This window comes from Scyliorhinus canicula, chromosome 20 (assembly GCF_902713615.1).
Source record: "Scyliorhinus canicula chromosome 20, sScyCan1.1, whole genome shotgun sequence".
NCBI lineage: Eukaryota > Metazoa > Chordata > Chondrichthyes > Carcharhiniformes > Scyliorhinidae > Scyliorhinus > Scyliorhinus canicula.
In genome coordinates this window covers 16,794,767-16,811,256 of record NC_052165.1, presented here as the reverse complement: position 1 = coordinate 16,811,256, position 16,490 = coordinate 16,794,767, and the positions used below count along the sequence as shown (strand labels likewise).

General features: G+C 45.7%; 1 protein-coding gene across 4 annotated transcripts in view; it reads right to left on the bottom strand.

The window, feature by feature from the left end:
- grip1 (glutamate receptor interacting protein 1) overlaps positions 1-16,490 on the bottom strand; it is a 480,409-nt gene that overhangs the window by 288,852 nt on the left and 175,067 nt on the right. The window contains exon 1 of one of the 4 annotated variants that reach the window (XM_038780540.1): positions 15,822-16,434. The exons of 1 other annotated variant lie outside the window; for it this stretch is intronic. In XM_038780540.1, coding sequence (XP_038636468.1) covers positions 15,822-15,954 — 133 coding nt within the window. In that variant the 5' untranslated portion in view covers positions 15,955-16,434. Of the gene's footprint in view, positions 1-15,821; positions 16,435-16,490 lie in introns of those variants that run through there. 2 more of the 4 variants (XM_038780538.1, XM_038780542.1) reach the window with 2 other exon arrangements.

The following is a 16,490-nucleotide window of genomic DNA, read 5'->3' as shown; positions in this document are numbered from 1 at the left end:
GGCCTCACCTCTTGTTGGCCTGTCAACATATTGTGTCAGAAAACCCTCCTGCACACATTGTACAAAGAACGACCCATCCAATGTACTCGAACTATATCTTTTCCAGTCAATATTAGGAAAGTTAAAGTCTCCCATAACAACTACCCTGTTACTTTCGCTCTTTTCCAGAATCATCTTCGCCATCCTTTCCTCTACATCTCTAGAACTATTAGGTGGCCTATAGAAAACTCCCAACAGGGTGACCTCTCCTTTCCTGTTTCTAACCTCAGCCCATACTACCTCGGAAGAAGAGTCCCCATCTTGCATCCTTTCTACCACCGTAATACTGTCCTTGACTAGCAGCGCCACACCTCCCCCTCTTTTGCCCCCTTCTCTGACCTTACTAAAGCACCTAAACCCCGGAACCTGCAACAACCATTCCTGTCCCTGCTCTATCCATGTCTCTGAAATGGCCACAACATCGAAGTCCCAGGTACCTACCCATGCTGCCAGTTCCCCTACCTTATTTCGTATACTCCTGGCATTGAAATAGACACACTTCAAACCACAGACCTGAACACTGCCGCCCTCCTGCGAAGTCAAAACTGTGCTCCTGACCTCTCTACTCTCAATCTCTCGCACCCCAAAACTACAATCCAGGTTCCCATGCCCCTGCTGAATTAGTTTAAACCCCCCCAAAGAGTACTAACAAATCTCCCCCCCAGGATATTGGTGCCCCTCAGGTTCAGATGTAGACCATCCTGTCTATAGAGGTCCCACCTTCCCCAGAAAGAGCCCCAGTTATCCAGAAATCTGAATCCCTCCCGCCTGCACCATCCCTGTAGCCACGTGTTTAATTGCTGTCTCTCCCTATTCCTCATCTCACTATCACGTGGCACGGGCAACAACCCAGAGATAACAACTCTGTTTGTTCTCGCTCTGAGCTTCCATCCTAGCTCCCTAAAGGCCTGCCTGACATCCTTGTCCCCTTTCCTACCTATGTCGTTAGTGCCAATGTGGACTACGACTTGGGGCTGCTCCCCCTCCCCCTTAAGGACCCGGAAAACACGATCCGAGACATCACGTACCCTTGCACCTGGGAGGCAACATACCAAACGTGAGTCTCTCTCGCTCCCACAAAATCTCCTATCTGTGCCCCTGACTATTGAGTCCCCAATTACTAATGTTCTACTCCTTTCCCCCCTTCCCTTCTGAGCAACAGGGACAGACTCCGTGCCAGAGGCCCGTACCCCATGGCTTACCCCTGGTAAGTCGTCCCCCCCACAAGTATCCAAAACGGTATACTTGTTACTCAGGGGAACGACCGCAGGGGGTCCCTGCACTGACTGCTTCTTCCCAGTCCCTCTTACAGTTACCCATCTATCTCCAGTCTTTGGTGTAACTACTTCCCTGAAGCTCCTATCTATGACCCCCTCTGCCTCCCGAATGATCCGAAGTTCATCCAGCTCAAGCTCCAGGTCCCTAACACGGTTTTTGAGGAGCTGGAGTTGGGTGCACTTCCCACAGATGAAATCAGCAGGGACACTGACGGCGTCCCTCACCTCAAACATTCTGCAGGAGGAGCATTGTACTGCCTTCCCTGACATCCCCTCTAGATTAAAAAAAACAAGAAAAAGAAAAAAGAAAGGAAGAGCTTACCTGATATTACCTCAAACCCTGATCCCGCTGAAAGGTAAGCAAACTTAAAGGCACTCACTCACCTTCACGACAGGCCCCTGCTCCCGCTTCCCAACCACCGTGGGGTGGGGGGGTTGGTTAGAGGAGGAGGTAGGGTGGGAAACACTCACAAAGTGTTTCGGGTTTAACTGTCACTTGCCAACAGCCCCTCCACAAACCACCTTCAACTTAGGCTGACCGCACTGCACGTATGCAAATTTCCCCAGAACAGCTGATCAGTAGCTCTGCTCTGCTGCCCTCTGCTGGTTGCTTGCCTTTACTCAAACTCCTTGGGTCTTCTTCGCAGGTTCACCTTCAACTTAGGCTGACCGCACTGCACGTATGCAAATTTCCCCAGAACAGCTGATCAGTAGCTCTGCTCTGCTGCCCTCTGCTGGTTGCTTGCCTTTACTCAAACTCCTTGGGTCTTCTTCGCAGGTTCACCTTCAACTTAGGCTGACCGCACTGCACGTATGCAAATTTCCCCAGAACAGCTGATCAGTAGCTCTGCTCTGCTGCCCTCTGCTGGTTGCTTGCCTTTACTCAAACTCCTTGGGTCTTCTTCGCAGGTTCACCTTCAACTTAGGCTGACCGCACTGCACGTATGCAAATTTCCCCAGAACAGCTGATCAGTAGCTCTGCTCTGCTGCCCTCTGCTGGTTGCTTGCCTTTACTCAAACTCCTTGGGTCTTCTTCGCAGGTTCACCTTCAACTTAGGCTGACCGCACTGCACGTATGCAAATTTCCCCAGAACAGCTGATCAGTAGCTCTGCTCTGCTGCCCTCTGCTGGTGGACTTTGAGAGACACAGTTAGAGGACTGTGCGCCGGGGGTGATAGGGGAGGACCAGACTGGGTTTGTGAAGGGACGGCGGTGGTTGGTAAATGTGCACAGGTTGCTCAATATAGTTATGATGCCCGGAGGTAGAAGTAGTTGTGGCAATGGATGCGGAGAAGGTGTTTGATCGGGTTGGGTGGACGTATTTGTTGGGCGTGCTGGGATGGTTCGGGTTTCATGAAGTGGGTTCTGCTGCTGTACAGGGCACTGAATAGGATGAGCTCGGGGTACTACAGGCTTTCCTCGGGGGAGAGACTGGGATTCCCATTCTCTCCATTGCTTTTTGCTCTGGCGATGGAGCCGTTGGCAATGGCACTTCGGGCTTCAAAGAGTTGGAGACGGATTGAGCTTGGTGGGGCTGAGTCTCGGTGTATGCAGATGATCTTTTGATATACATTTCGGACCCGGTGGGTACCTTTAATAGGATCATGGAGATCCTGAGGGAATTTGGCCATTTTAAATTGAACATGGGGAAAAGTGAGGTGTTCCCGATTAATGTTAGAGGGCAAGAGAGGAGGTTGGGGAAGTTGCCGTTCCGGGTGGTGTGGGGGCAAGTCGTTTGGTATGTAGGGATTCATGTGGAACAGAGCTGCGCAAATTAAATTTGGAACGCCTTGAGGAGGGGATGGGTTATGGTGGCACAGAGCTGGGCACAGCTGCATAAATCAAATTTGGCACGACTGGAGGGAATGAAGGTGGATTTTAAAGAGGTGGCAAGTGTTGCCGCTGTCACTGGCTGGGCGTGTGCAGACGGTTAAAATGACGGTGCTGCCCAGGTTCTTGTTTGTGTTCCAGAACTTCCCCATGTTTGTTTCCAAGTCTTTTTTTAAGAGGGTGAATTGGGGTTTGTGTGGGCGGGGAGGGTGTTTTTGGAGTAGGACGGGGAGAGGGTGGCTGGTTTTGCCGAGTTTTATGAACTATTATTGGGCGGCAAATATCACAATGGTGAGGGATCAGGAGAGGAGGGATAAGCTTGCAGGCGGATGGAGGCAGGGTCATGTAGGGGACAGGTTTGAGGGCACTGTTGTTGGTGCCTCTTCCGTTTTTGTCGGTCCGGTTTTCTGTGAGCCGGTGGTGGTCTTGACGCTGCGAGTTTGGAACTAGAGCAGCAACACAAGTTGCAGGGCAAGTCGCTGTGGGTGCCGATATGCGAAAATCACAGGCTTGTGCCGACGGGGCTGGATGCAAGGTTCTGGGGTTGGCGGCAGGTGGGGATAGAGGGTGCGATTCTCCGGAAGATTTCTAAGTGTGGTCGTGGCGGGAACTTCCGCAAGCTTTCCAGTGCTCGGCCGATGAGACTGGCAACACGATACGATGTTAAGCGATCCACTTAACGAGGCCATGTGTCTCTGTGCTGCGAATGAAGGCTGGCCAGCCGATTTGCTGGGAACGAAAGCATACACACGCAAAACACACTGGCAAGGTACCAGAGAAACTATAATCACAGGCAACAAGTGAATACAAGCATAGGATACTATGACTAGTCTCAATGATCCTGCACAAAGAGAAGATACAATGCATGCATAAATTAATCCTGCTCCTGATATCCAGTGACCCCTGTGTGTGGGAATAATGGGAAAGAACAGCACATGGGTCATCTGACACAACCCCTTTGGTTAATAGCCTGCTAATCATTTTCGGAAGTATGTGGAAGCTTTGGAAAAGGTGCATAGGAGATTTACCAGGATGTTGCCTGGAATGGAGAGTAGGTCTTACGAGGAAAGGTTGAGGGTGCTCGGCCTCTTCTCATTAGAACAGAGAAGAATGAGGGGCGACTTGATAGAAGTTTATAAGATGATTAGGGAAATAGGTAGACAGTCAGAGACTTTTTCCCCGGGTGGAACAAACCATTACAAAGGGGACATAAATTTAAGGTGAATGGTGGAAGATATAGAGGGGATGTCAGACGTAGGTTCTTTACCCAGAGAGTAGTGGGGGCATGGAATGCACTGCCCGTGGAAGTAGTTGAGTCGGAAACATTAGGGACCTTCAAGCGGCTATTGGATAGGTACATGGATTACGGTAGAATGATGGGGTGTAGATTAATTGGTTCTTAATCTAGAACAAAAGTTCGGCACAACATTGTGGGCCGAAGGGCCTGTTCTGTGCTGTATTTTTCTATGTTCTATTAACATATACACAGGAAATGTACCCAAATGAAACATTGCATCCTAAGCCTGTGTACTCCCTAGACCAAGGTTGGGGGGAGGGGGGAAGAGAAGAGAGATGGAGAGAGAAACTCAATGTGAAGAAAATAGAATATTTCAAAATTTGCATCCAAAATGTAAGACGATTTATCAAGAGAGAAAGAAAATTAGAGATTGTCTCCAGTGTTATTTCATGATTGCTCTTTTTCCACATTGACTCTGTTTATGGCTTCATGGCTTTCTTTCACATCGACAAGATAGTAACACACCAGAATACATCATTTACTCTCAAGGCTAACAAATGTTATTAAATACCTCAACAGACTGTTGAGAAATCCATTCACAGGTTTCCAGTTATAATGTGCAGACTGCATTTCACACGATCTGCCCACTTACTAATACTCAATGACATTACCGTAGATCATACCATACAAGCCATCCTTTGAAGCCACCAAAAACTACAGTATGGATGTTATCCCTTCGTGGATACAACCAATGAAATCGGTTATATGGGATCTGAACATGTCCCGTACTAATGTTTACGTAGGTCACTGGGATCACCTATTCCACAACTTCATTCCATCCTCATCCACCTGTCTTCATGGACAAAATCTCCTGCAATAAACTTTTTTTAAAATAAATTTAGATTACCCAATTATTTTTTTCAATTAAGGGGCAATTTAGCGTGGCCAATCCACCTACTCTGCACATTTTTTGGGTTGTGGGGGCGAAACCCACGCAGACACGGGGAGAATGTGCAAACTCCACACGGACAGTGACCCAGAGCCGGGATCGAACCTGGGACCTCAGCGCCGTGAGGCGGTTGTGCTAACCACTAGGCCACCGTGCTGCCCTCTCCTGCAATAAACTTGATGTTCGACATGGTTTTACTGTACGTTGGAACATTAGCATAGGTTTTCATTTCATTCCATTCCATTGACCTGACAGGCTAATATCACTGTGAATCTCGCCTTCTTACATATTGTGGTCTTCACCAGAAATATGTGGTCTTCACCAGAAAAGTTTCCAAACCTTTCCAAATCCACATTTCAGTTGATGGGCACACTGAAACTCATGGGTCGTTCATCCATGACACTAGACGTTTTCGTTCCATAAAATGGCAACTCTGACTAGCTGTTGCTCTGAAAACCATGCTGGAGTTGGTTTGATTTGGAACAATTCCAATACATGCTTCTCAAGATCAGGCCAATCAACAGCCGTTCCCTGTTCTGGTGGTGCTCTCGGTTTTGGGCACCTTCTCAGGGTAGATTCTTATTCACAGTAGCCCTTCCTCTAACACCCAATTCCCTCGCGGCGATAGCCTTTTTTTAAATAAACATTTTATTGAGGTATTTTTGCTATAGTAACAACAACAAAATAAATAATATACATGAAACCATAAACATAGTGCAAAATCCATTTACCTCTCATAAAAGGTCCCACCGCTATTGACCCCCGACTCTAATCTAGACTACTCCCCCACCCCTGTCTGCTGCCGATTAATTTTCTGCAAAGAAGTCGACAAACGGCTGCCACCTCCGGGTGAACCCTAACATTGACCCTCTCAAGGCGAACTTGATTTACTCCAAACAGAGAAAGCTAGCCATGCCCGATAGCCAGGTCTCCGACTTCGGGGGCTTTAGTAACCGTCTCCAGGCTACCAGAGAGGCAAAGGCTATAACGTCTGTCTCTTTCTGCTCCTAGATTCCCGAGTCTTCTTACACCCCGAAAATCGCAAACTCTGGACTCAGTGCCACCCTTGTTTTTAACACCGTGGACATGCCGTCCGCAAACCCCTGCCAAAATCCTCTAAGCTTTGGACACGTGGACATGGTGCGCTGGTCCTCCCGCACATTTTGTGCACCTGTCCTCCAACCCAAAGAATCTGCTCATCCGGGCCAGTGTCATGTGAGCCCAGTGAACAACCTTAAATTGTATCAGGCTGAGCCTGGCACATGTTGCGGACGTGTTGACTATACTCAATGCGTCTGCCCATAGACCATCCTCTATCTCACCTCCCACGTGCTTCAGTTCCTCGGTCTGCGTCTCCTCCAACCCCATAAGCTCCTTATAAATGTCCGAGATGCTCCCCTCCCCTACCCACCCTCTGGAAACTACCCTATCCTGAATCCCCCTTAGCGGTAGGAGCGGGAAGGTTGACACCTGTTTACGAAGGAAGTCCTGCACCTGCAGATCCTGAATTTGTTTCCCCTCGCCAATCCAAACTTTTCCTCCAACGCCCTCATAGTGGCAATAGTTATTTGACGAGTTAACAAACGTTATGACTTTCAGCTTGGAAGCTGCTTCGTACTTTATTCCTTTTGCTGGAAGATCTATCTCCCCTCATCAGTGTTGCATTCAACTCCCGCACATCATCTTCGCAGCACAGCCGGTACTGCCTGTTTGAACCAATTTATACTATAAAGGTGAATAAAACATGCAATTTCTGGGGCGAAACATTGAGACCGACTACTAATGAGAGTATAGCATTTCATCGCTGGTGGGGGGGGGGGGGGGGGTTAACTGATACAAATGCATGAGCTTTGATGCCGAAGAAAATGGGGTTATCGTTTAGGCACGGTCGACTTACATTCCACGATAGATCGATACAGTCACCAGCAGCACGTCTAATTCTTCCCAACAGCAAATCCCAAGATCAAATCTGGCTTGATGAATTATAGGTTTGATTTTAAGGTCATGCTGCTGAACAACCGGATTTCCAGAACACTGCTTGAAGGAACATGGACTTGAGCCTATTGAACAAGATATCAATCAGAGGATTCTGTCCAGTTAACGGATACTGCTTCTTCTCAACTTCCTTACACCGCCTTAATCGCTTGCTCCATGTTTTTAGTTTTTTTCCCACTATGATATGAATTTTCCTCCTCTTGCCACCTGGGTGGCATGGAGCGCAGCAGCATCTCAAGTAATTTATTTTTTTTAAACACTCTTACTCCCTGCTAGCTCCACAAAACAAAGAAAACTTCTGCCAAACAGATGTCTGAAATTGGGCAGAGCGAGCATGGCACTTGCTCTAGCCAGCTCTGTCCTGTTTCTCACATGGCAGTTGGGGTCTTATGAGCAGCGCACAGCCTAGTTCAGAACATTAAAGCCCGTTCCACCTGAAACAGGCAAGTGATCCAGCCACCTGGAATCTGTGAAAGGTTTTGGCCCCCTTATCCAAAGGGAAGATATACTGACATTGGAGACAGTCCAGAGAAGGTTCACTAGGTTGATCATGGGTATGAGGGAAGGTTGAGTAGGTCGGGCCAGTATTCATTGGAATTTAGAAGATTGAGTGGTGACCTTATTGAGACATATAGGATTCTCAGGAGGCTTGACATGGTCGACATTGAGAGGTTGCTTCCCCTTGTTGGGGAGGCAAGGACCAGAGAGCATAATATCAGAGTAAATGGTTGCCGGTTTAATACAGAGATGAGGAGGAATTTCTTCTCTCAGAAGGGAGTGAATCTATAATAATAATATTTATTGTTAATGTAAGTAGGTTTACATTAACACTGCAATGAAATTATTGTGAAAAGCTCCGAGATGCCTAATTTGGGCGCCTGCTCGGGTACACAGAGGGAAAATTCAGAATATCTAAATTACAACAGCACATCTTTCGGGACTTGTGGGAGGAAACCCACGCAGACACGTAGAGAACGTGCAGACTCCACACAGTGATCGAAGCCAGGGACCCTGGAGCTGTGAAGCAACAGTACTAACCACTCTGCTACTGTGCCACTGTGCCACCCTGATAGGCAGCTTTTAATCAGTAAGGGTATCAAGGGTTATGGGGATAAGGCAGTAACTTGAAATCAGTCATTTCATTGAATGGTGGAATAGACTCGGTGGACCAAATAGCCTACTTTTGCTCGTATGCCTTATGGTCTATTGATAAATCCTTTGGCAACATGAAGGCAACGAGGCATTGTAAGCTACTTTCAATTTATTGCTGTTCAGTTGATGTGGGACAAGCCAAGTTAAAATCTAACCCACTTTTATAAATGTTATCTGAAATGCAGCTGAATTATTGAACAACATTTTAAAACTTAAACACAAATTCAAGAAGCGTGATTCTTTGACCCCCCCCACCGGGTCGGAGAATCCCCGGGGGGCGCAAATCCCGTCCCGCCGCCGGCCGCCATATTCTCCGCCAACGGGGTTCATGCCACACCGGTTGGGGGCGGTTGGCAGCGGCCGCCCCGGCAATTCTCTGGGCTCCGATGCGCCGAGCAGCCGTCCGTTTTTGGCCAGTCCCGCCGGCGTGGATTAGACATGGTCCCACATGGCGGGACCTGGCAGGTAAGTTGGCTGGTGTGGTCCTCGGGGGGATCCGACCCCGGGGGGGGCATCCCCCACGGTGGCCCGGCCCGCAATCGGGGCCCATCGATCTGTGGGCGATCCTGTGCCGTGGGGGCACTCCTCCCGTCCTCACAGACCCTGTAGGGATCCGCCATAGCCGGCGCAAAGCAGACAACCCCCTGGAGATGCGCCAGAGGTTCCGCGCATGCGCGGGATCACACCAGCCCTTTGACACATGCGCTGTTCCTTCAGCGCCGGCTGGCCCGGTGCCAACCCCTCCGGCATCCACCTCGCCCCCGGAAGTGCGGAGAATTCAGCACTTTAGGGGGCTGTTGACGCCGGAGTGGTTCCTGCCGGTTTTCCTGCCGGCGTGGGGACTTAGTTCCCGGAAAGGAGAATCCCACCCAAGAACTTCCAAATGACTACAAATATTTCAAACAAAAAATTAGAAAATCTGCAGTCTATGTCATTGGACTATGATTTTATTCACTTCGACAAATTTGTAGATTTTGATTCCTGTCACGTAGAACAGTTAAACTGCAAATTTTAAGGTACGCTGTCCGTGTGGAGTTTGCACATTCTCCCCCTGTCTGTGGGTTTCGCCTCCACAACCCAAAAGATGTGCAGGTTAGGTGGATTGGCCACACTAAATTGCCTCTTAATTGGAAAAAAAAAAATTGGATACTCTAAATTTATTTTTTTTAAAGTTTTTAAGGTAGAACAGTAAGGCTGTTGTTATTTTACTAATTAACATTTTTTTCCTCTGATGTTCAACAAACTTACTTTTCTTTTTTAAAACGTTTCCAACTGAGGGAAAAAACTAATGGGAAATGGTGACATAGTGGTATTGTCATTGGACTGGAAACCCAGAAACCCAGGGTAATGCTCTGGGTTCGAATCCCACCACTACAGATGATGAAATTTGAATTCAATAAAAATCTGGAAATAACAGTCGAATGATGACCAGGAAACCATTACCGATTGTCGTAAAAACCCATCTGGTTCACCAATGTCCTTTAGGGAAGGAAATCTGCCATCCTTACCTGGTCTGGCCTACATGTGACTCCAGACCCACAGCAAATGTGGTTGACTTTTAACTGCCCCTCAGGAGCAATTAGGAATGGGCAATAAATGCTGGCACAGCCAGCGATGCCCACATCCCGTGAAAGAATGGAAAGAAAAATAGCGTGGCCAATCCACGTTGCCTGCACATCTTTGGGTTGTGGGGGTGAGGCCCACACAGTCACGAGAAGAATGTGCAAACTCCACATGGACAGCGACCCGAGGATGGGATCCACGGTGCACCACCATGCTACCCACAAACTCACTTCTCTAAAAGGTTTTTATCACCTTGTTACAGCTAATGGACTATTTTGTATCTATAGCCATTGTTACTTTGTTCAAAGGATAACTAATTTAGTTAAAGCATATGCCCACAAATAAAGAGGGAAACCAGCGTAGTCTAGGTTGGATGGTGTTGATTGAGGATACCAGTATAATCAAGGCTTTGAAAGCTGTTGTTCGGTAGTTGACTTTGTTGTGATAAAACCTGCCATTGAATGAGATAGTGAGAGCAGGGTTTATGAAAATCTGCAAGAGATCATTTCATTCTGCTAAAAAGTATGTGCATTCAAGATGGTGTTGATTCTGCCAGTAAAATGGTTTGATTTTGTTCTGGTCTCATATATGCATCTGATCTTTGAAGACGAGCTACCATGATACAGCTTTAGATGATAATTTTTTTTAAAAACACTGTTCTTTGATGATGTCTAGACAGCTGGAATTCTTGTGTTTGCACTGTACAGCAAAGGTTTATTATGTTATCACTGAATAATGTTTATCTATAGTCGCCTTCCTGTCTACGTTTCAGTCACAACTATGAAGAATTGAGCCGAAAACAGAATGAAGTTCAACTCTTCAAGGGTAGTTGTAGCACAACAATTAACATTGGTCAGAAAAACAGTTTGCAGGTACAAAATGTAGACCCATTTGGGGGCAGGGCAATCGTTCACCTTAAGATCATAAGACATAGGAGCAGAATTAGGCCATTCAGCCCATCAAGACTGCTCCGCCAATCGATCATGTCTGATATGTTTCTCATCCCCATTCTCCTGCCTTCTCCCGGTAATAATAACAATAATCTTTATTAATGTCACAACTAGGCTTACATTAACACTACAATGAAGTTACTGTAAAAATCCCCTACCCCAATCCCCTTGTTAATCATGAACCTATCTATCTCTGTCTGAAAGACATTCAGTAACTTGGCACCTGAGGCAATGAGTTCCACAGTTTCACTACCCTCTGGCTGGAGAAATTCCTCCTCATTTCGAAAAGATCGTCCCTTCAGTCTGAGGCTGAGTCCTCTGGTTCTAGTCTCTCTTACTTCACTCTATCCAAGCTTCTCAGTATCCTGTAAGTTTCAATAAGATTCCCCTCCTCATCCTTCTGAACTCCAATGAGTATGGACCCAGAGTCCTCAACCACTCCTCGTATGACAATCTATTCATTCCAAGGATCATTCTTGTGAACCTCTTCTGGACCCTTTTCAATGCCAGAATATCCTTCATTAGATACGGGATCCAATACAGCTCAAAATACTCAGATGAGGTCTGACCAGAATCTTACACAGCCTCAGATGTACATCCCTGCTCTTGTATTTTAACATTCTGGCATTGTGTATCATTAGAATAAAGATGAAGCTGTTAAGAAAGTTATTTGCACCCAAAGAATTGCTTTCTTCACTGATCTGTAAGCTCACAATGTCTGCATTGTATAAAATAGCCGGATCTCGAATAACGAGAATAATCTCGAATACAGGAGGGAGATAGAGAACCTAGTGGAGTGGTGTAACGACAACAATCTCTCCCTCAATGCCAGCAAAACTAAAGAGCTGGTCATCGACTTCAGGAAGCAAAGTACTGTACACACCCCTGTCAGCATCAACGGAGCCGAGGTGGAGATGGTGAGCAGTTTCAAATTCCTTGGGGTGCACATCACTAAAAATCTATCCTGGTCCACTCACGTCGACGCTATCACCAAGAAAGCACAACAGCGCCTATACTTCCTCAGGAAACTAAGGAAATTCGGCATGTCCACATTAACCCTTACCAACTTTTACAGATGCACTATAGCGAGCATCCTATCGGGCTGCATCACAGCCTGGTATGGCAACTGCTCGGCCCAGGACCGCAAGGAACTTCAGAGAATCGTGAATACCGCCCAGTCCATCACACGAACCTGCCTCCCATCCATTGCTTCCATCTACACCTCCCGCTGCCGGGGGAAAGCGGGCAGCATAATCAAGGATCCCTCCCACCCGGCTTACTCACTTTTCCAACTTCTTCCATCGGGCAGGAGATTCAGAAGTCTGAGAACACGCACGAACAGACTCAAAAACAGCTTCTTCCCCACTATCACCAGACTCCTAAATGACCCTCTTATGGACTGACCTCATTAACATTACACCCTGTATGTTTCAACCGATGCCAATGCTTATGTAGTTACATTGTATATCTTGTGTTGCCCTATTATGTATTCTCATGTATTTTCTTGAATTCTGTTTAATTCCCTTTTCTTCCCATGTACTGAATGATCTGTTGAGCTGCTTGCAGAAAAATACTTTTCACTGTACCTCGGTACACGTGCCAATAAACAAATCCAATCCAATCCAATCCTTAGTATTAACTTCTTACTGACAAGTATAGGCATAGAAGAGTAGTTAATGCTGTTGATTGTCCTTAGAGACAAGCAACATGCTAGTTTGGAAGGGGGGAGCCAAAGTGTCTTGGAGCTCAGAAACACAGATGTACCATAACAAAAACAGAATGTATCATACTGAACATTTGGAAAGTGATTTGGTATTCTAACCATGTCGTTCAGTGTGATATGAAAATAAGTACTTAGGAATAATATGGATGCAGGGATAATAATAGTGGTCGACCACACTTCAAGAACAAGGGGAAGAGCATAGGTATTCAGGCATAAATATATTTTCTTTAAAAAGAATTCTAAATTCATAATTCGCACAGCAAATTTAAACATATCAGGACAATGGAATTAAAATCTGGATTCTCAACTTCTAGATGTATCTCCTGCAATTATAAAAACACAACTGGTTCACTCATGCCTGTTAGGGAGGGCAGACACCTGCCATCTTCATTTGGCCTGGCCAATATGTGACTCCAAACCTATTGCAATGTGGTGAATTCTCAACTGCCCTCTTAATAAGATTGTTAAAAAGGTATTCACTTGTCATCACCTTCTGAAGGAAACGGGATGAGGAGTAGGTGTAAACATACACCCACACAAAGTTTGGATTCTGAAACATTTTAAACACATGGAATTTTAAAAAAATATATTGTGCTAGAGCACAGGATATGTATCATATGGCATTAGCTTTCATTATTTTTTTTCCTCCAAGAAAGAGGATACATTAGAAATTTATACTGATCGAGTTCCATGAAATAAAAACCAAAGTGACCAATTCAAATGCAGAAACAATACTGGGGCACATCATTGTTTTAGTGAAGCAACCAACTAAAATGCTCTCGACCATCATTGTTTTAGTGAATCATCAAACTAAAATGCTCTCGACCATCACTGTTTTAGTGAATCATCAAACTAAAATGCTCTTGACCATCATTGTTTTAGTGAAGCATCAAACTAAAATGCTCGCGACCATTTCAAAGGCGCTTCCTTCATAACTGTATGAATACAGGTCTTGATTGATAAGAAGCAATTCAGTGGCACCTTTCGAGACTCAACACAATTTGTTTCATTACATCACAGCACCCTGCAAATATTCCTCAATAACGGCAGTGCTTATTCAAGGGGTGCTTTCAGAGGCGATGGTGGGGTGGAGTTAGGGAAGAGTGTAACGCCATAGCGTTGAACTGCTGATTCAGGATCCCCAGTTCAAAATCCAGTTTTGCTTGAATTTTGCTCTCTTACCTCTCTCCACGCAGTGAGATTTAACCCCCCCCCCCCCCCCCCCCCATTTAACTTACTGCACATCTTACTTGGTTGGTCAAGAAGTAACACAAGCAATATTCATGGACATGTCAGTGGCCTAAACTGATTAATATTGTACTAATCATCAATATAAAATGAAGTGTGTTAATTAAGAAAATAAGGAGAAATAGCAATAAAATTACCTGCCTCATTTAAAAAAAAGCAGGAAAAAGTTTGTGTGAGCACACTATATTTTTCTCCGTCTGCATGTTGCCATTCGGAGGAAAGCAACAGCTCGACTGTAATTTTACTGAAAAATTCAGGAAGAGATGATCATGATGCAGTAAATCGGCCAAGTGGATAATTATTGTCCAGATTACACGCACGAGGGAAAATTAAATAACCATACTCAACTTGCATGCTGACTTCAAAGTTTAATTTTTAAGTAAAAATGTGCACAAAATAAACATTTGTTTCACAAAGATTGATTCCTTCCATTAGCGGAGATCTATATTCAAATCTTAATAGGAGGGTAAATCTGCAAGTTTGTACTGTGACTGGTTGGGCTGGCTTGAATATACATTTCACATATAATCCAAGCACAAAACATATGTGATAGTCAGTCACATCTTGGAAAAAGGTAACAAGTTAGCTACCTGTGATTGCTCATTTGACACATTACACAGCTCTATACAAACCAAAATGTCCCAGGCTTTTTTTAAAGAAATTTAAAGTACCCAATTTTTTTCCTCCCAATCAAGGGGCAATTTAACGTGGCCAATCCACCTACCCTGCACATCTTTGGGTTGTGGGGGCGAAACCCATGCAGACACGGGGAGAATGCGCAAACTCCACACGGACAGTGACCCGGGATCGAACCCAGGTCCTCGGCGCCGTGAGGTAGCAGTGCTGACCACTGTGTCACCGTCCCCATGTCCCAGGCTTAATCTTCAGATGTGCTTTCATTTAGCTGACCTGATGATAGGTGCTCCTATCAGGGGTCAGGGCTCCTGAGCTAGAGATCAGGAGGAAACCAAAAATAATCAGAGGTCCTCGTCCTGAGCACTATCTGGTGATTGCTACTGGAAGGTGGTTGTATGAATATTTGATTGAAACAAAATGAGATTTGTCTATCATGTACTTCTTCCACCCCTCCCCCACCCCCTCTCCCGGTCCCATGGTCAAATTATCTGTCAACATTAATTAGCATGGTTCAAACATGAACGTTTGGACAGCAGCAGAGTCTCATCTCAGCAGGAGTCAGCACCTTCAGGGTAGACTTGGGGAACATTAGAGGGATAGAAACAGAAGCGAAAGGTCATTTAAACAAAGCCCAACAGCTCGCATCAGAGATGTAAATAAAAGCTTTTGCATTAACTAAATGGGTTACTCGGGAGAAATCAAATGTGTGTACTCAGCAAAATCCTCAACTCCTTTTTTTTTTAGTGGTTACCTCAGGCATTTCTGTCTGCTGAGAGGAGTCGAAGATCAAACTCAATAGAGTACGGAGGCAACGAGACTGATCCCTGCAGAAATGCACTGCTTAATTATTCATTGCCAACTCTGAATAATCTGTCGAAGCAAATGAGCAAGAATATCCCTTCAAATTCAAAACCAGGCCCACCTTCCAGTTCAAAACTCATGCCGACGTGGAATTAGGAAACCACAATTGTAACAAAGGCATGTGTTACACAGCAGTACAGCTCAGTACAACCCCAATGGGGGGTTGCTGTACAAACCTCAACCGTACTTAATGCAGGGCAAGTGACATCAAATAGTTTTGGCAACAGGATAATAAGTAATCATTTATTTCCTCGCGGCTCATTATAATGGTACGTACTTGCCAGGTAGGCATAGTTCAGCTGATTTTTTTTATTGTTGTACAAAACAGGAGAGTAGAATAAAACATTAGGCTGATACTTACTACGCAGTTGTTCAGATGCATAATAATACACATCTTCATATCCCTCATGGTAATCCTCCTCTGGTCTATACTTCTTGCTTTTCCTCCTCCTTGACCTTCTCATTTGTTTCATAAGGTACAAAAATCGTTCCATGCTCACACTTGCACCTTGTCAACCTGCACGCTGCCGAGGTGTCTGACAGCAGCAACACTCAATACAGAAGCTGCTGGAGCGTGAGTGGGCAACACATAAAAATAGACTGGAGCTAGCTGCACATTGCAGCCTCTCTCAAGCTACAGTGCTCAGAGCAGTTTCAAACAAAGCTGTCTTATTTCTCAGTTAAAGCCCAAGAAAGGGAGGGATTAAAAAGGTATCAAGGACAAGACTTGGGGGAAACACAAAGAGGAAGAGCCTGACATTGGCTCAAGACAGCCTAAAAGGGAGGAACAAAGTTCAAAAGAACTCCCATGTGAGGGCAAGCTCCATTGGATTGCTCCATCCACGATCTCTCCTACTTATTTCATCACGAAGGGGTGGGTGGGCGTGCATTAGTTTCCACAGACTGCACCAAAATAAAAGACGGGTCAAATGTTGTTCAACTTCATAATTAAGTCTTTTCATTAACCACGCGCAGTGCACATCATTACAAGGTGCTGTGCAGCAGCAGCAAGCAGGCTTGATCTGCCAAA